This window comes from Rhinoraja longicauda, chromosome 37 (assembly GCF_053455715.1).
Source record: "Rhinoraja longicauda isolate Sanriku21f chromosome 37, sRhiLon1.1, whole genome shotgun sequence".
NCBI classification, from domain to species: Eukaryota; Metazoa; Chordata; class Chondrichthyes; order Rajiformes; family Arhynchobatidae; genus Rhinoraja; species Rhinoraja longicauda.
Window position 1 is genome coordinate 4,487,800 of NC_135989.1, and position 19,147 is coordinate 4,506,946.

At 53.0% G+C, this 19,147-nt stretch overlaps 1 protein-coding gene across 1 annotated transcript in view; it reads left to right on the forward strand.

Moving 5' to 3' along the window:
* The window catches only part of LOC144610569 (adhesion G protein-coupled receptor E3-like), a 53,416-nt gene that overhangs the window by 8,998 nt on the left and 25,271 nt on the right, over nucleotides 1–19,147 (forward strand). Inside the window, exons 4-9 of the mRNA XM_078429375.1 lie at nucleotides 5,612–5,638; nucleotides 6,116–6,142; nucleotides 6,558–6,584; nucleotides 11,349–11,477; nucleotides 13,466–13,524; nucleotides 15,322–15,438. Coding sequence (XP_078285501.1) covers nucleotides 5,612–5,638; nucleotides 6,116–6,142; nucleotides 6,558–6,584; nucleotides 11,349–11,477; nucleotides 13,466–13,524; nucleotides 15,322–15,438 — 386 coding nt within the window. The remainder of the gene's footprint in view (nucleotides 1–5,611; nucleotides 5,639–6,115; nucleotides 6,143–6,557; nucleotides 6,585–11,348; nucleotides 11,478–13,465; nucleotides 13,525–15,321; nucleotides 15,439–19,147) is intronic.

Here is a 19,147-nt window from a genome sequence, read left to right on the forward strand (position 1 = left end):
AGGGAGAGGGAGTGGAGGAGGGGACGGGACCAGGTAATATGGGGGTGGTGGGCAAGTCTGTCTGTGGGGCATGGTGGAAGGGGGCTAGAGGGGGGAAGGGGGGCAGAGAGAGGAGGGTCACGAGGGGGAGGGGGATGTTGTGGGTTTAACGCTCGTCATTCTTGTGTTACAGGGAAGGGCGGTGGGAAGGGGAGACCGGGTAATGGGGGGGAGATCATGAGTGGGGTCATCAGGGGGGGTGAGGGTGGAAGGGGGAAGTGGGGCGAGGGAGGGGGTGTTGTGTGAGAGGGGTGGAGAGGGCTGCATGAGAGAGAGAAAGTTGGGAGGGTGGGGATGGTGGGCGGTGTTTTGTTAGTGTGTTTCCTTTCTGTAACCTGCTACAGTACAGCTACACAACTAATTAACAGAGGCTTTACACTCGAGTCTTGGGTTCAGCCATTTTAATTCAGGATCACTCTGGCTACTGCCCCATGGGTAATATATCCCCGGTACTGCACCACCGGGTGCACTATTCCCATAACATCCCCCTTTGTTTACAAAACAGATATGTACAGGGACTTTACATGTATAGCCATAAATTAAATTCTTCCATGGCATCTTAGTTCAGTACTCGGAATTATCTAAACTTTGAACAACACATGTCTGGTTCCTCATTCCCTTTCCCTTTTTATTTATTCCGTTTTATTAGCCATTACCACTACTTCTACATAAAACAATGCATATCAAACTATAACCAAAAATATAACATTAACTTTTTAAACGTAACCTAATATCCTTTACATCTATATTCAACTACATGTACAGGCCCTATCCTTATGTGGGCACATAATCCTGCAGATAGCGTGGTTTTCGAACGCATCTTGTTGTCAGGGTTTGATGCTCCCTGGGGACCAGTGGTCGGCTCATAGGTCGATTTTCTCGCTCCGGTTCAGGCAACGTCACCAGGTCATCTAGGTCAACATCAACGCGATGAAATGGCTCGTTGGTCTTCCTCAGATGGCGCCGATTCCGACGATAGATGACGCCGTCCTCGGTTCTGACTTCATAAGATCTGGGTTGCACAACACGGCCTACAACCACAGCCTTCCTCCAGAACTGATGTCGATTATCGGTCGGCTTCACTCGAACTGGATGGCCAGCTTTCAGGGGAATCAGATCTTGAGATCCTCTGTTGTAGTAGTCTGCCTGTCTGCCTCTAGCTGCTCTCAACTCATCTCTTACTTTTTTTGGAATTTCAGGTTTGAGCAGCCTCTGAGTAGTCGGTAGAATGGTCCTGGTACGTCTGTTCATCAATCTTTGAACTGGACTGCTACTCATGCCAGGTGTTGGTGTGTTGCGAAAAGCTAGTAGGCTCGGGTAAGGGTCAGCTCCGGCAGCCTTAGCCTTCCTCAGCAATGACTTCGCAACTTTCACACTGCTCTCCGCCTTTCCATTACTCTGTGGATAATAGGGTGATGTGCTCGTATGTTCAAACTGCCACGTCTTGGTAAAACTCTTGAACTCCTCAGCTGTGAACTGTGGCCCATTATCTGTGATGAGCTGATCTGGTATTCCATATCTTGCGAACTGGCCTTTCATTTTATGGATGACATTCACTGCCAGTGTTTTCTCTAGATAGTCTATTTCCCAATATCCTGAGAAATAGTCCACAGTGATCAAATAGTTCCTTCCATCCAAGTGGAACAAATCTGCACCCACCTTCGCCCATGGTCTCTCTGGAATTTCATGGGAATGCAGCGTTTCTTTTGGTTGCTCTTTCCCTTGAGCTTGACATGTCTCACATTTTTGTATGAAGTCCTTGATTTCTGCATTCATCCCGCATGTCGCGTCTCCTGGCTTTAGGGATGATTACTCTCTCTCCCCTAAATATGAGACCATCTCCAACACTCAGCTCGTCCCTCACATGGAAATAGGAGATGAGCTCTGGGTCAACATCCTTCTTGTTCTCTGGCCAGCCTCGTTTGATCACCTCTTGCAGTTTCTGCATAGTCTCATCTTCTCCTGTTGCATCCCTTATGCCATTTAGCAGAGGCTGTGCTATTGGGATGTGCCTTGCCAGGTTTACAGTCTCCAGTTCTCTCATGGTCTTGTCAGTCTTGCCAGTCTGAATATATGCTCTGCTCAGCGTGTCTGCAAGCTGCATCTCCTTCCCTGGTCTGTATCTTATTGTCACATCATAGGTCTGCATCCTCACCAGCATCCTCTGCAATCTCTTTGGTGCCCGATGAAGTGGTTTTGTGGCGATTATCTCCAGTGGCTTATGGTCTGACTGCCTTCCATATGTGTACACATGGAACCTCTCTAGACCAAACATCACTGCCAGCAATTCTTTTTCTATTTGTGCATATCTGGTCTCTGCATCCGTCAGGGCCCTGCTGGCATAGGCAACTGGATGGCCCTCCTGCATCAGCGCCGCACCAAGTCCAGTTTCTGACGCGTCGGCCTGTACTGTCAGCTCCTTGGATGGACCATAGTATCTGAGTACTGGCTCGGCAGTTACTAGCTTCTTTATGTCCATCACCGCCCTGTCATGCACCTGTGCCCACCACCAAACTACATCCTTCTGTGTCAGCTTGCGCAGCGGTTCACATAGGTCACTTAATCCAGGAAGGAATTTGCTCAAGTAGTTAACAAAGCCAATAAATCGCTGAACTCCTTGGACATCCGTTGGGTTAGGCATATGTAGCACTGCTTCTACCTTCCCTGGACCTGGTTTCAGCAGAGACCCTATGTCCTATGAAAGTGACTTCCTTCACCTTCAGCTTTGCCTTCTCTATGTTCAGCTTCAGGTCACGGTCACGACATCTCTCCATCAGAGCTTTAACCTTCCTGTCATGGTCTCTTTCTGCTTCCTTTCCCAAACACTAGGATGTCGTCAGCAACAGACCTCACTCCTTCCAGGCCCTCCAGCACTTGCTTCTTGTCGTCGCTGGAACTCCTCAGGGGCCGTGGACAGACCAGATGGCATGCGTCTCCACCTATATCTACCATATGGTGTGTTAAATGTCGTAAGCTCTCATCATCCAGTTCCACATGCCAAAACCCATTCTTGGCATCAAACGTGCTAAAGACCTTGGCATCATTCAGGTCGGTGAGGACATCTTCGATCGTCGTCATTGGGTAATGACTTCTTTTAAGCCCCTTGTTCAGATCCCTCGGACTTTTCTACACACACAAGGCTGGATACCCATGGTGTGTGGGTCTCTACTGGGGCAATTATTTCCGCTTCTGTCAGTCTGCCTAACTCCTCTTTCAGCTTACTCCGTAAGGCTACAGGGATTCTTCGTGGTGGGTGGATCACCGGCGTTATGCTGTCAGCTACCAGCAGATGGTACTTGCCCTCAAATTTACCTGTCCCTTCAAACACATCAGCATACTCTGCTATCAATCTTTCCTTGGTCAGAGGGATTTCACTGCCATTCAGTGTCATTATGTTCTCTGTACACACTGAGATGAGCCCCATCTGCTGGGCTGCCCTGTTTCCCAGGGTTGGAATGCAATCTTCCTCCAGGACTACAAACTCTACTTTGTATTTCCTTCCATTCTTCGGGTTCACCAGTCTCACCTTGCTTTTCCCAAGAGACACCACTGTCGTATTGTTGTACATGGACAATACTTGCTTGGTTTCATCCACATCCTTCGCATACATCTTGGGAATGATGTTACATGTGGCTCCACTGTCCACCTGGAATTTTACTTCCTTCCCTTTCAGCATCATGGTCGCAAAAATTTTCTTTGGGAATTGAGTCTCCTCAACCCTGTGCACACTTTCTGCTTTTCCTGCTTCTGGTTGCAGTTCCATTGTGTGAATTTCATCAACCTCTTGACTGTCATCATACTCATCACTGGAACTCTCCACTTCCACCACTGCATGCACAGGTTTTTTCCCTTTCTTTTCTTTCTTCTGCTACCCCTGCTTTTCCATGCATTGTGAGGCGAAATGTCCTTTCTGATGGCATTTGAAACACTCCCTGCCATATGCCGGACATTTCTCCTTCTTTCTCTCATGTTTGTATCCACTATATTTGCACTCTATGGTTGGCTGGTATCGTTTCCCCTCATGTCTCACTGCACAGACATCTTGTTGCTGGTCCCCTACCAGGACATCAACTCTGGCCTTGGCCAGCACCGAAGCCTGGCATGCCTTCACACACTTTTCTAAGTCAAGTGAGGTTTCTCGGAGAAGTCTTTCCCGCAGCATGTCATCCCTTATGCCGCATATTATTCTATCACGTATCAGTGAATCCTTCAACTCTCTGAAACCGCAATGAGCTGCCAAGAGCTTCAGTTCTATTAAAAACGAATGAAAAGTCTCCCCTCTCTCTTGGCTCCGCATAAAGAATCTATACCTGTCGATGGTCTCGTTCCTCATGGGTTGAGAATGCTGTTCGAAAGCATCGAGTGCCTGCGCTAGTCTAACCTCTTGAACGTTGCCCTCCGGCGTCCGTGTCTCGAGCGTTTGGTAGAGCTCTCTCCCTTGCGGTCCAACTATGTACATTAGCAGTTTCCTCATTGTCTGGTCATCCTTCCCTTCCATGCTCAAATCAACATAGAGCTCAAACTCTTCCCTCCATTGTCTCCACTCCATTGGCAGGTCCCTTGCCTCAAAATTCATTTGCCTAGGGGGCTTCAGCTGCTCCATTTTCCTGATAAATCCGCCCCTCTATCAATGGAAACAATGTAGGCCCCACAGTCGTCTCTCAGCAGTAATTACTCACAAACGTCGTCTGCTGTCTGACACCATGTTTTGTTAGTGTGTTTCCTTTCTGTAACCTGCTACAGCACAGCTACACAACTAATTAACACTCGAGTCTTGGGTTCAGCCATTTTAATTCAGGATCACTCTGGCTACAGCCCCATGGCTAATATATCCCCGGTACTGCACCACCGGGTGCGCTATTCCCATAACAGGCGGGAGGAGGGTGAAGGGAGGGGGAGGGAGGGAGGAATTGGGGAGGGAGAGGGGGTTGAGGAGGGGACGGGACCAGGTAATATGGGGGTGTGGGTGTGTGTGTGGGTCATGGAGGGAGGAGGCACATTGTTGGGGGGCTGGAGGGGGGCGTATGGAGGGGGTGCAGGTGGGCGGAGAGAGGAGGGTCACACGGGACGAGGGTGATGGGAGGATGTTGTGGGTTTAAAGCTCAACTTGTCCTTGTTGTGTTACAGAGAAAGATGGCGGCACAGGGAGACCAGGTTAATGGGGGGGACGGACGGGGGGGACGGTGGGAGGGAAGTGGGGCGAGGGAGGATGTGTTGTGTGAGAGGGGTTGAAAGGGCGGGGGGTGTTATGGGGAGGGAACTGCATGAGAGAGAGAAGGTTGGAAGGGATGGGATGGTGGGCAGGAGGAAGGGGTAGGGGATGGTGGGCAGGAGGAAGGGGTAGGGGAGGGTGGGACGAGGTGGGAGGGAGGGAGAGGGAGGGGTAGGGAGAGGGAGAAGGGGTTGAGGAGGGGATGGGACCAGGTAATATGGGGGGGTCGGGGGTGAATGTGGAGCACATTGGTGGGGGGGGGGGTTGCAGGGGAGCGCGGAGAGAGAAGGGTCACGCGGGACTAGGGGGCGGGGGGGATGTTGTGGGTTTAAAGCTCAACTTGTTCTTGTTGTGTTACAGAGAAAGATGGCGGGAAGGGGGGATCAGGTAATGGGGGGGTGTCAGGGGGGGGCGAGGGTGGGAGAGGGAAGAGGGGCGAGGGTGGGGGGAGGTGGGGAGAGGGAGGGAGGGATAAGGAGGGGGAAGATCAGGTAATGTGGGGGGGGTGTAATGAAAGGGTTCATCAGGGGGGTGGGGGCGAGGATGGGAGAGGGAAGTGGGGTGAGGGAGGGGGTGTTGTGTGTGAGGGGTTGAAAGGGCGGGGGCTGGTATGGGGAGGGAACTGCATGAGAGAGAAGGTTGGGAGGGAGGGGATGGTGGGTGGGAGGAAGGGGTAAGGGGGAGGGAGAGGGAGTGGAGGAGGGGACGGGACCAGGTAATATGGGGGTGGTGGGCAAGTCTGTCTGTGGGGCATGGTGGAAGGGGGCTAGAGGTGCAGGGGGGCAGAGAGAGGAGGGTCACGAGGGGGAGGGGGAGGGGGGATGTTGTGGGTTTAACGCTCAACTTGTCATTCTTGTCTTACAGGGAAGGGTGGCGGGAAGGGGAGACCAGGTAATGTGGGGGAGATCATGAGGGGGGGTCATCAGGGGGGATGAGGGTGGGAGGGGGAAGTGGGGCGAGGGAGGGGGTGTTGTGCGAGAGGGGTGGAGAGGGCCGGGGGCGTTTGAGGGAGGGGGCTGCATGAGAGAGAGAAGTTTGGGCGGGTGGGGATGGTGGGCGGGAGGAGGGGGTAGGGTGAGGGAGGGAGGGAGGGAGGAATTGGGGAGGGAGAGGGGGTTGAGGAGGGGACGGGACCAGGTAATATGGGGGTGTGTGTGTGGGTCATGGAGGGAGGAGGCACATTGTTGGGGGGCTAGAGCGGGGCGTATGGAGGGGGTGCAGGTGGGCGGAGAGAGGAGGGTCACACGGGACGAGGGGGAGGGTAGGATGTTGTGGGTTTAAAGCTCAACTTGTCCTTGTGTTACAGAGAAAGATGGCGGCACAGGGAGACCAGGTAATGGGGGGGGGACGGGGGGACGGTGGGAGGGCAGTGGGGCGAGGGAGGGAGTGTTGTGTGAGAGGGGTTGGAAGGGCGGGGGGTGGTATGGGGAGGGAACTGCATGAGAGAGAGAAGGTTGGGAGGGAGGGGATGGTGGGCAGGAGGAAGGGGTAGGGGAGGGTGGGAGGAGGTGGGAAGGGAAGGAGTGAGGGAGAGGGGTAGGGAGAGGGGGTTGAGGAGGGGATGGGACCAGGTAATATGGGGGGATCGGGGGTGATTGTGGAGCACATTGGTGGGGGGGGGGAGTGCAGGGGAGCGCGGAGAGAGGAGGGTTACGCGGGACGAGGGGGAGGGGGGGTGTTGTGGGTTTAAAGCTCAACTTGTCCTTGTTGTGTTATAGAGAAAGATGGCGGGAAGAGGGGATCAGGTAATGGGGGGGGTGGGGGCGAGGGTGGGAGAGGGAAGAGGGGCGAGGGAGGGAGGGAGGGAGGAATCATGAGGGATGATGAGGGGCCTGAGGATGGGAGAGGGAAGAGGGGCGAGGGTGGGGGGAGGTGGGGAGAGGGAGGGAGGGATAAGGAGGGGGAAGATGGAAGGAGGCCCTAGCAGGGAAGACTGTGGAACAGCAATGGCAGGTATTCCTGGGAATAATGCAGAAGTTGCAGGATCAATTGATCCCAAAGAGGAGGACAGATTCTAAGGGGAGTAAGAGGCACCCGTGGCTGACAAGGGAAGTCAAGGACAGCATAAAAATAAAGGGGAAGAAGTATAACATAGCAAAGAAGAGTGGGAAGCCAGAGGATTGGGACTCTTTTAAAGAGCAACAGAAGATAACTAAAAAGGCAATACGGGGAGAAAAGATGAGGTACGAGGGTAAACTAGCAAATAATATAAAGGAGGATAGTAAAAGCTTTTTTAGGTATGTGAAGAGGAAAAAAATAGTCAAGGCAAATGTGGGTCCCTTGAAGACAGAAGCAGGGGAATTTATTATGGGGAACAAGGAAATGGCAGACGAGTTGAACCGGTACTTTGGATCTGTCTTCACTGAGGAGGATACAAACAATCTCCCAGATGTTCTAGTGGCCAGAGATCCTAGGGTGACAGGAACTGGAGGAAATCCACATTAGGCAGGAAAAAGTTTGGGGTAGACTGATGGGACTCAAGGCTGATAAATCCCCAGGGCCTGATGGTCTGCATCCCAGGGTGCTTAAGGAGGTGGCTCTACAAATTGTGGACGCATCAGTGATTATTTTCCAATGTTCTATAGATTCCGGGTCAGTTCCTGTGGATTGGAGGGCAGCTAATGTTATCCCACTTTTCAAGAAAGGAGGGAGAGAGAAAACGGGAAATTATAGACCAGTTAGTCTGACATCAGTGGTGGGGAAGATGCTGGAGTCAATTATAAAAGACGAAATTGCGGAGCATTTGGATAGCAGTAACAGGATCGTTCCGAGTCAGCATGGATTTACGAAGGGGAAATCATGCTTGACTAATCTACTGGAATTTTTTGAGGATGTAACTAGGAAAATTGACAGGGAGAGCCGGTGGATGTGGTGTACCTCGACTTTCAGAAAGCCTTCGACAAGGTCCCACATAGGAGATTGGTGGGCAAAATTAGAGCACATGGTATTGGAGGTAGGGTACTGACATGGATAGAAAATTGGTTGACAGACAGAAAGCAAAGAGTGGGGATAAATGGGTCCCTTTCAGAATGTCAGGTAGTGACTAGTGGGGTACCGCAAGGCTCGGTGTTGGGACCACAGCTATTTACAATATACATCAATGACTTGGATGAAGGGATTAAAAGTACCATTAGCAAATTTGCAGATGATACAAAGCTGGGGTGGCAGTGTGAACTGTGAGGAAGATGCTATGAGGTTGCAGGGTGACTTGGACAGGTTGTGTGAGCGGGCGGATGCTTGGCAGATGCAGTTTAATGTGGATAAGTGTGAGGTTATCCACTTTGGTGGTAAGAATAGGAAGGCAGATTATTATCTGAATGGTGTCAAGTTAGGAAAAGGGGACGTACAACGTGATCTGGGTGTCCTAGTGCATCAGTCACTGAAAGGAAGCATGCAGGTACAGCAGGCAGTGAAGAAAGCCAATGGAATGTTGGCCTTCATAAAAAGAGGAGTTTGAGTATAGGAGCAAAGAGGTCCTTCTGCAGTTGTACAGGGCCCTAGTGAGACCGCACCTGGAGTACTGTGTGCAGTTTTGGTCTCCAAATTTGAGGAAGGATATTCTTGCTATTGAGGGCGTGCAGCGTAGGTTTACTAGGTTAATTCCCGGAATGGCGGGACTGTCATATGTTGAAAGACTGGAGCGAATAGGCTTGTATACACTGGAATTTAGAAAAATGAGAGGGGATCTTATCGAAACGTATAAGATTATTAAGGGGTTGGACACATTAGAGGCAGGAAACATGTTCCCAATGTTGGGGGGAGTCCAGAACCAGGGGCCACAGTTTAAGAATAAGGGGTAGGCCATTTAGAACAGATGAGGAAAAACTTTTTCAGTCAGAGAGTTGTGAATCTGTGGAATTCTCTGCCTCAGAGGGCAGTGGAGGCCAATTCTCTGAATACATTCAAGAGAGAGCTAGATAGAGCTCTTAAAGATAGCGGAGTCAGGGGATATGGGGAGAATGCAGGAATGGGGTACTGATTGAGAATGATCAGCCATGATCACATTGAATGGCGGTGCTGGCTCGAAGGGCCGAATGGCCTACTCCTGCACCTATTGTCTATTGTCTATTGTCTAAGATCAGGTAATGTGGGGGGGGGGTGTAATGAGGGGGTTCATCAGGGGGGTGGGAGCGAGGGTGGGAGAGGGAAGTGGGGTCGAGGGATGGGGTGTTGTGTGAGAGGGGTTGAAAGGGCGGGGGCTGGTATGGGGAGGGAACTGCATGAGAAAGAGGTTGGGAGGGAGGGGATGGTGGGTGGAGGAAGGGTAGGGGAGGGAGGGGGAGTGGAGGAGGGACGGGGACCAGGTAATATGGGGGTGGTGGGCAAGTCTGTGTGTGGGGCATGGTGGAAGGGGGCTAGAGGGGGGAAGGGGGGCAGAGAGAGGAGGGTCACGAGGCGGAGGGGGAGGGGGGATGTTGTGCGTTTAACGCTCAACTTGTCATTCTTGTGTCACAGGGAAGGGCGGTGGGAAGGGGAGACCAGGTAATGGGGGGGGAGATCATGAGGGGGGTCATCAGGGGGGGTGAGGGTGGGAGGGGGAAGTGGGGCTAGGGAGGGGGTGTTGTGTGTGAGGGGTGGAGAGGGCCGGGGGGTGGTTGAGGGAGGGAACTGCATGAGAGAGAGAAGGTTGGGAGGGTGGGGATGGTGGGCGGGAGGAGGGAGTAGGGAGAGGGAGGGAGGGAGGGAGGAATTGGGGAGGGAGAGGGGGTCGAGAGGGAGAGGGAGAGGGGGTGGAGGAGGGGGCGGGACCAGGTAATATGGGGGGTGATCGGGGGTGGGTGTGGAGCACATTGGTGGGGGGGGGGGGGGGGGGGGGAGTGCAGGGGAGTGCGGAGAGAGGAGGGTCATGCAGAGGGAGCGGGAGGGGGGGATGTTGTGGGTTTAAAGCTCAACTTGTCCTTGTTGTGTTACAGAGAATGGTGGCGGGAAGGGGGATCAGATAATGGGGGGGTGTCAAGGGGGGGGCGAGGGTGGGAGAGGGAACTGGGGCGAAGGAGAGGGTGTTGTGTGAGAGGGGTTGCACGGGCGGGGGGTGGCTGAGGGAGGGAACTGCATGATAGAGAGAAGGTTGGAAGGGAGGGGATCCGGAAGTGGCGGCGCTGCCGTGCAGCTGCGGCTCGCTGGCAGTCTGTTTGTCTTTCTTCTTTTCTTGTCTATTTGTTAGTGTTAGATGTATGGAATAGTCTATCTTTAGCTGTGTATATGTGGGGGGTGGGGGAAACTTTTAAAAATCTCTTCCTCAACGGAAATGCGACCCTTTCCGAGTCGTATCTCCGTTTGCGCTGAAAAAACCCCAAAAAACGCGGGGCCTTTCATCGCCCGCGGGGCCTTCCAGCGCCCGGTACGGCCGCGGGACGGTTCAGCGCCAGGTGCGGCTCGGCCACGGGACCTAATATCGCCCGGTGCGGCTCGGCCGCGGGACCTAACATCGCCCGGCGCGGCTCGGCCGCGGGACTTGGCTGCGCACAGTACGGCCACGGGCCTTCCATCGTCCGGCTCGGCCGTGTGATGTTTCAGCGCCCGGTGTGGCTCGGCCGCGGGGACTAGGGCGTGGGAAGAGAGCAGAAGTTTTGTTGCCTCCATCACAGTGAGGGGGTGTTTGGAGTCACTGTGATGGGTGTTTGTGTTGGGGTCATGTGTCTTGTGTTTCTTTTTTTGTGTGACTGCTGGTAACGTAATTTCGTTCGGTACCCTCGGTACCGAATGACAAATAAAGTTAAAATATTGATGAACTTGTAGTTTAGTTTAGAGATGCAGCGTGGAAACAGGCTCTTCGGCCCACCGAGTCCACACTGACCAGCATTCCCCGCACATTAAAACTATCCTACACACACAATTTTACATTTACCAAGCCAATTAACCTACAGGTCTCAGCGGGTCGGGCAGCATCTCTGGAGAAAATGAATAGGTGACGTTTCGGGTCGAGACCTTTCTTCAGACCGCAGTCTTCGGGAGGGTCTCGACCCGAAACGTCACCCATTCCTTCTCTCCAGAGATACTGCCTGTCGAGACCCTTCTTCAGACTGAGAGTCAGGGGAAAGGGAACTTACTGGATCGTGATTTGTGTATTCTCTCTCATCCTTTCTCTTTTATACAGATGTAAATCCGTGTGTCGAAGACAATATTTGTGGTACAAATGGCAAGTGCCTCCGAAAGGGTAAAAAAGATTTCATCTGCATCTGTAACTCAGAATCAGCAAAGCGTGGTTCAAAAAGACCCTGCATAGGTAACAAACTGGATTAAAAATGCTCATCCCGTATCAGACCTGCAGTTAACAGCTAGAAACATAGAAACATAGGTGCAGGAGGAGGCCATTCAGCCCTTCGAGCCAGCACTGCCGTTCAATGTGATCATGGCAGATCATCCAAAATCAGTACCCCGTTCCTGCTTTTCCCCCCACATCCCTTGATTCCTTTAGCCCCTCAGAGCAAAATCTAACTCCCCCTTGAAAGAGAGCTAAATCTAACCCTCTCTAAAGGAAGAAAGCTGCAGAACCACGGGCCACACAGTTTAAGAATAAGGGGTAGGCCATTTAGAACGGAGATGAGGACAAAAAATTTCAGTCAGAGAGTTGTGAATCTGTGGAATTCTCTGCCTCAGAAGGCAGTGGAGGCCAATTCTCTGAATGCATTCAAGAGAAAGCTAGATAGAGCTCTTCCGGATAGCGGAGTCAGGGGGTATGGGGAGAAGGCAGGAACGGGGTACTGATTGAGAATGATCAGCCATGATCACATTGAATGGTCTATTGTCTATAAAATGAAGACAATTAACCTGTTCGGAAAATCCAGCAGCTCATTGTTTATCTTCTCAATGTTGACCTCTGTTAATAGACAATAGGTGCAGGAGGAGGCCATTCAGCCCTTCGAGCCAGTACCACCATTCAATGTGATCATGGCTGAAGTAGCTGTTTTGCTGTGTTGGTCACATTATTGTAAAGGCCATAAAGCTTCTGTAATAGGTTCGGCTCTCTTTCTACCTCCAGCAGCTCAGGGCATTCTCTGGTGCGGGTGGGCAAATGAGAGGTGCAAATTTGCTGGCTTATTTTCTCCCTCGAAATTAGTTTATTTTAGTTTTATTTAGTTCAGAGATACGGTGCGGAACAGGCCCTTCAGCCTACTGAGTCCGCATACTAACACTGCCCTACACACACTGGGGAGAATTTACAATTATACCAAGCCAATTAACCGACAAAACCTACATTTATACCAAGCCAATTAACCTGTAATCCTGCACGTCTTTGGAGTGTGTGGGGAAACCGGAGATCTCAGAGAAAACCCACGCAGGTCACGGGGAGAAGGTACAAACTCCGTACAGACAGCATCCGTAGTCGGGATGGAACCCGGGTCTCCGGCGCTGCATTCACCTGAAGTGTCCTTTCCACGGTTTTTGATTTGCACCCAGTGTAGCGGCGGTGTGGAAATGCTGCCGGGGGTGGCGGTGAAGGAAGGTGGATACAAGTGCTGGAGTCACTCAGCGGGTCAGGCAGCATCTCTGGAGAGAAGGAATAGAGAGATGTTTCGGGTCCAGACCCTCCTACTTAACGCCAGCGACCCGGGTTCCATCCTGACCTCGGTTGCTGTCTGTGCGGAGTTTGCACGTTCTCCCTGTGTCTGCGTGCGTTTCCTCCGGTTGCTCCGGTTTCCTCCCAAATCCCAAAGACGAGCATGTTTGTCGGGACAAAAGTCTTTGTTTTTGCCTACCACACACAAGGTATGCAAAAAGTGGACATGTAAAGGGCACAGACAAAGTAACAACATGTTCGACGAGGTCCCCAATGGTTCCTCTTTGTTCCCTCGGCCTGTCCAGAACCAGGGGCCACACGGTCTAAGAATAAAGGGGAGGCCGTTTAAAACTGAGGTGAGAAGAAACTTTTTCACCGAGAGAGTTGTGAGTTTGTGGAATTCTCTGCCACAGAGGGCAGTGGAGGCCAATTCACTGGATGGATTTAAAAGAGAGCTAGATAGAGCTCTAGGGGCTAGTGGAATCAAGGGATATGGGGAGAAGGTTATTGATTGTGGATGATCAGCCATGATCAGGGTGAATGGTGGGTGCTGGCTCGAAGGGCCGAATGGCCTCCTCCTGCACCTATTGTCTGTTTCTATTTTTCTTTGCCCGATCCTCAGTCGATCTACGGCACCCACGACTCGCCCACCATTGGGTTCCACTCGGGTACGGTCCCGGCTGACTTACTGTTGGATTCTCTTTGCTTTGCAGATGTGAAATGCCCTTCAGAGGTGGAGCGCCCGACTGCGGCGAAATGTGCCTCAGCCGCGGTACGTGAGCGCGGCCTCTCCGATCAGTTCAGCCTATTGTGTGCGGGGATCTCAAACGCTGGCTGCTCAGCCCAGCGATAAACGCAAGGCTGATCTGTTCCATAACCCCGATCTCCACATCCCTTCATCCCCCCTCCTTCCTCCCCTCCCCTTCCCCTCCTTCCTCCCCCTTCCCTATCCCCCCTCCTTCCCCCGTCACTTTCCACACCCACACCCCCCCCATTTCTCCCCAACTCCATTTCCCCCATCTTTCACTTTCCACCATCCCCCTCCCCATAATTTCCCACCTCTATCAATAGTAATCAGTAATAGGGCGTGCAGCGTAGGTTTACCAGGTTAATTCCCGGAATGGCGGGGACTGTCGTATGTTGAAAGACTGGAGCAACTAGGCTTGTATACACTGGAATTTAGAAGGATGAGAGGGGATTTTATAGAAACATATAAGATTATTAAGGGGCTGGACACGTTAGAGGCAGGAAACATGTGCCCCCTCCTCTCCCCCCCCTCCCTCTCCCCAACCCCTCCGCTCCCCCCTCCCCCCTCCTCTCTCCCCCCTCCTCTCTCCTACCCTCCTCTCTCCCACCCTCCTCTCTCCCCCCTCCTCCTACCCTCCTCTCTCCCCCCCTCCTCTCTCTCCCCCCTCCTCTCTCCCCCCCTCCTCTCTCCCCCCCTCCTCTCTCCCCCCCTCCTCTCCCCCCTCCTCTCCCCCCTCCTCTCCCTCCCTCCGCTCTCCCCCCTTCCTCTCTCCTACCCTCCTCTCTCCCACCCCTCCTCTCTCCCCCCTCCTCTCTCCCACCCTCCTTCTCTCCCCCTCCTCTCTCCTACCCTCCTCTCTCCTACCCTCCTCTCTCCCCACTCCTCTCTCTCCCCCCTCCTCTCTCCCCCTCCTCTCTCCCCCCCTCCTCTCTCCCCCCTCCTCTCTCCCCCCTCCTCTCTCTCCCCCCCCTCCTTTCTCCCCCCCTCCTCTCTCCCCCCTCCACTCCCCTCTCCCCCTTCTCTCCACCCTCCTCTCCACCCCTCCTCTCCCACCTCCTCTACCCCACTCCTCCCCCCCCACCTCTCCCATCTCCTCTCCCCCCCTCCTCTCCCCCTTCTCTCCCCTATCCCCCCTCCTCTCCCCCCTCCTCTCCGCCTCTCCCCCTCCTCTCCCATCTCCTCTCCCCCCCTCCTCCCCCCCTCCTCTCCCCTCCCCCCCCTCTCCCCTCCACCTCCTCTCCCCCCTTCCCTCCCTAGGAGATAGATTTAAACTGAAATGTGAATAACTTTAACAATATAACACGATTTCAATGAAACCTCTTCCATTAGCACCAAAGGGACGACGGTGAATAAGGTTGGCCTAAAATGGTCGAGCTATCGTGTACCGTTTTGGATGTAGTTCAGGAACAAACAAACAAACAAACAAGAGTTTTAGTGTATAGATAAATGAAAGAATTGCAGAAATGTAACGATGATGAAGGGGACTGGCCATCGCTAGCTGTTTGTGAGGTGAGAACGACAAGCTGGTGCGAGCTGGGTGGGGGGGGGGATGGAGAGAGAGGGACTGCAGGTGTAACAGGATTCTTGATCAGTACGGGTGTCAGGGGTTAGTTATGGGGAGAAGGCAGGAGAATGGGGTTGGAGGGAGAGATGGATCAGCCATGATTGAATGGCGGAGTAGACTTGATGGGCCGAATGGCCTAATTCTGCTCCTATCACTTACGACCTGATCCACCCACAGTGACCCCTGGAAGGGGCTTGGGTCACGATCATACAGACTTGCTAATGCTTCGTTTAATCTCTTTTCCCGGTTTCATTCAGCGCGGGAAGAAGGGAGGTGGCGATGAGCTGTCATGTTGTATCCAGCACTTGGCGTCTGATGTCAGTGACAATTGTCACCAGTATAAGCAGAATGGTTCCAGTGTCCCGCTGTTGACGGTGAGTGGGGTGAATGTTTGTCCCCTGGCTCGTTGGTCTCAGGCTAGCTAACCCCTTGCTCATTCTGAAGACACACACACAAAGCTGGAGTGACACAGCGGGGCAGGCGGCATCTCAGGAGAGAAGGAATGGCTGACAATAGACAATAGGTGCAGGATAGGCCATTCGGCCCTTCGAGCCAGCACCGCCACTCAATGTGATCATGGCTGATCATTCTCAATCAGTACCCCGTTCCTGCCTTCTCCCCATACCCCCTGACTCCGCTATCCTTAAGAGCTCTATCCAGCTCTCTCTTGAATGCATTCAGAGAATTGGCCTCCACTGCCTTCTGAGGCAGAGAATTCCACAGATTCACAACTCTCTGACTGAAAAAGTTTTTCCTCATCTCAGTTCTAAATGGCCGACCCCTTATTCTTAAACTGTGGCCTTTCGTTCTGGACTCCCCCAACATTGGGAACATGTTTCCTGCCTCTAACGTGTCCAACCCCTTAATAATCTTATACGTTTCGACAAGATCTCCTCTCATCCTTCTAAATTCGGGTCGAGACCCTTCTCCAGACTGTTTAGGGATAAGGGAATCGAGAGATAGAGACGGTGATGTAGAGAGGTAAAGAACAATGAATGAAAGATGTGCAAAAAAGTAACGATGATAAAGGATTAGTTAGCTAAAGGATTAGTTAAAGGACATTATAAGAAAATAACTGCAGATGCTGGAAGGTATTTATTCACAAAATGCTGGAGTAACTCAGCAGGTCAGGCAGCATCTCAGGAGAGAAGGAATGGGTGACGTTTTGGGTCGAGACCCTTCTTCAGACTGAAGAAAGGACATTGTTAGCTGTTTGCTAGGTGAGAACGAGAAGCTGGTGCGACTTGGGTGGGGAGGGATGGAGAGAGAGGGAAGGCAAGGGTTACTTGAAGTGAGATATATCAATGTTCATACCACTGGGGTGTGAGCTGCCCAGCGAAATATGAGGTGCTGTTCCTCCAATTTGCGTTTAGCCTCACTCTGACAATGGAGGAGGCCCAGGACAAAAAGGTCAGTGTGGGAGTGGGAGGGAGTTAATGTGTTGGCAACCGGGAGATCAGGTTGGTTCACGCGGGCTGAGCGAAGGTGTTCCGCGAAACGATCGCCCAGTCTACGTTTGTCTGGAGTATTATTAAGGCGGAGATCGACAGATTCTTGATGAGTACGGGTGTCAGGGGTTATGGGGAGAAGGCAGGAGAATGGGGGTGAGAGGGAGAGATAGATCAGCCATGATTGAATGGCGGAGTAGACCTGATGGGCTGAATGGCCTAATTTAGTTTAGTTTGGGTTAGAGATACAGCGTGGAAACATGCCCTTCAGTTCTACCAGCGATCCCCGCACACTAACACTATCCTACACACACTAGGGACAATTTACAATTTTACTGGGAAAATTAACCTACAAACCCGCACGTCTTTGGAGTGTGGGAGGAAACCGGAGCACCCGGAGAAAACCCACGGGAGGAACGTACAAACTCCGTACAGACAGCACCCGTGGTCAGGATCGGACGTGGGTGTGTGGCGCTGGCTGTGAGGATTTGATTATTTTCGAAGGATTTGTTTGGCGAGGACAAACGAAAGCAGTCAGAATTTGCTTTTTGGACTTCTGTCGGAAAGCAGAGACTCTCTTTGTTGAAAGAGTCCTCTAATTGGGGAGGATTTGTTCGTGTTTTCTGAAAGTCGTAGGAGCGGCAGTGGCTGGCGGAAGGCCAAGTTGCACTTGAACTGGTGGGAGCTGAGTCTAGAGCGGTGTTTGTGGTCTGTAGCATCGGAAAGCTCCCTCCCACACCGACTTTGCCCGGTCCAGGTGTGCCGGGTAAGTACGGCAACAGTGCATTGGATTTTCGTTGAAGCCGGGAGGGGCGACCGAGACCTGGGGAAGAAGCCTCCGGAAGCTCCATTTTCTACGACGGAGGATTGGCACGGACTTTTCCCTATCTTATCAGGAGGAGACTGCTTTCTGTTGCTTTGCCAGGAAAGCCTTCACGACTTTAAACTGCTGCAAATGCGTGGAGGTGCAGCAACAGCAGAAAGACTGCTTTGACTTATAAAAAACGGAGACGTTTTGTTTTGCTCCACGCCCTAAAGATGGCGGCCCCCAAGAATTATGCAGCTGCCGTACAGTCGGCAGTCTCCGTGACTAAGGGCCATGAGTTGTTGGGGCGTATACACGGGGTGAAAGTGACCTTGCAGGGCAACATTACCTTCAAGGCTGTGCTAACCGCGCTGGGGGAGACTGTTGGCAAGAAGGCCATAATGGCAGGCGCGGTGGTCAGTGGGAAGGCTGTTGTCATCCTAAAGACTGAGCAGTCGGTGGCTACCGCATTGGAAAGGGGGATCACGGTGGCTGGGATTTACATGGCGGTGGACCCATGGGGACGGCCCGTGCTGCCGGTCATGCTGTCCAACGTTCCCCCTTATGTTCCGGACGCGCTCCTGCTCCCACATGTAACTAAGCTGGGGGAGGTGCGGTCTGGGCCCACCAAACTGTTGCATAGGTTGGATGATCCGAAATGCAGCATGTATTAACGTTCAATCGCCGTGTGCATACAGCTAGCACAGGGGATTGATATGGAGGGGAGTTTTGAGGTTGAATGGGAAGGATTCTGCTATCGCGTGTTTTGGAACACGGGCCAAGCACGCTGCCATGCATGCAAAGAGGTGGGGCATTTCCGCAGGAATTGTCCCAAGCACCAGGCTGCCAGCTCCACCAAGGTGGCCCAGAAAGGCAGTGCTGGCCCATCTGGGCTGCTGGTTCTACCACGGTGGCCCGTGATGACTTTGCTCCCTTGCCCCCAACCTCCATTCCCCCACCACCCCCATGTCCCGTACCTGTGGCGGGGGATGCCGGTGCAGGGTGGGGGGTGGATGAGGGGCGCTGGGAGAGACAGAAGAGTAAAAAAGTTAAATGGAAGAAGAAGAACGTTCAAGCGGGACGCCAGGCAGAAGGTCACCTTAATGAGGGTCCCCCGGCAGTAGATATTATCGAGCTCGCCTCTGAGCCTGAGGGTCTGAGGGCTGGAGAGGATGAGCAGGTAGATGGTGGGGCGGAGGAACAGGCTTCAGCAATGGAGCTGACTGTACCACCGCATCCTAGTGGTTATAAGAGGAGGAGGCACGGGTCCTCTGACACGGAGAACGGCCCTGAAGGTCAGGGGCGACCTGAAGGGAGGTGTTTCTCCCCTGTTGAGGCAGAGTACCCAGTACACGCTTCCTCTGGGCAGGAGGATGCCTCTGTAGTGCAGGGACCACCTGAGAGTGGTGACACACTACCCGAGGGGGCTGTTCCCCCAGGGATTGCGTCCGCTGGCTTAGAGGGTGACCAGGGGAAGATTGATGGGGGGGACTTGAGTGTGGGGGTGGGTCCCCAGCCCATGCTCCCCATTGAGGCTACGAGTCCTATTGAGGGATGTGCTGCCCCATCGGCTGAGGGAGCAGGGGAGACTCCGGGAACATCGCCCCCTGAGGGCCAGAGCGAGGTGGTTCCCCTGGTGGTGGGGGACGGGGACTCTCTGGGTGACGGTGCTGGGCCGGGTGCCCTGGGTGCGAAGGAGGACATGGTCGTTTCGGATCGTGTCCTTCGGTCGGACTCCAGACGTACCCTCTCACTGCCCGCCCCGGAGACTTCCTCCAACATCACTGCCCCCAATCCGGTTACAGAGGGCAGTGGGGGTGTGCAGGAGCC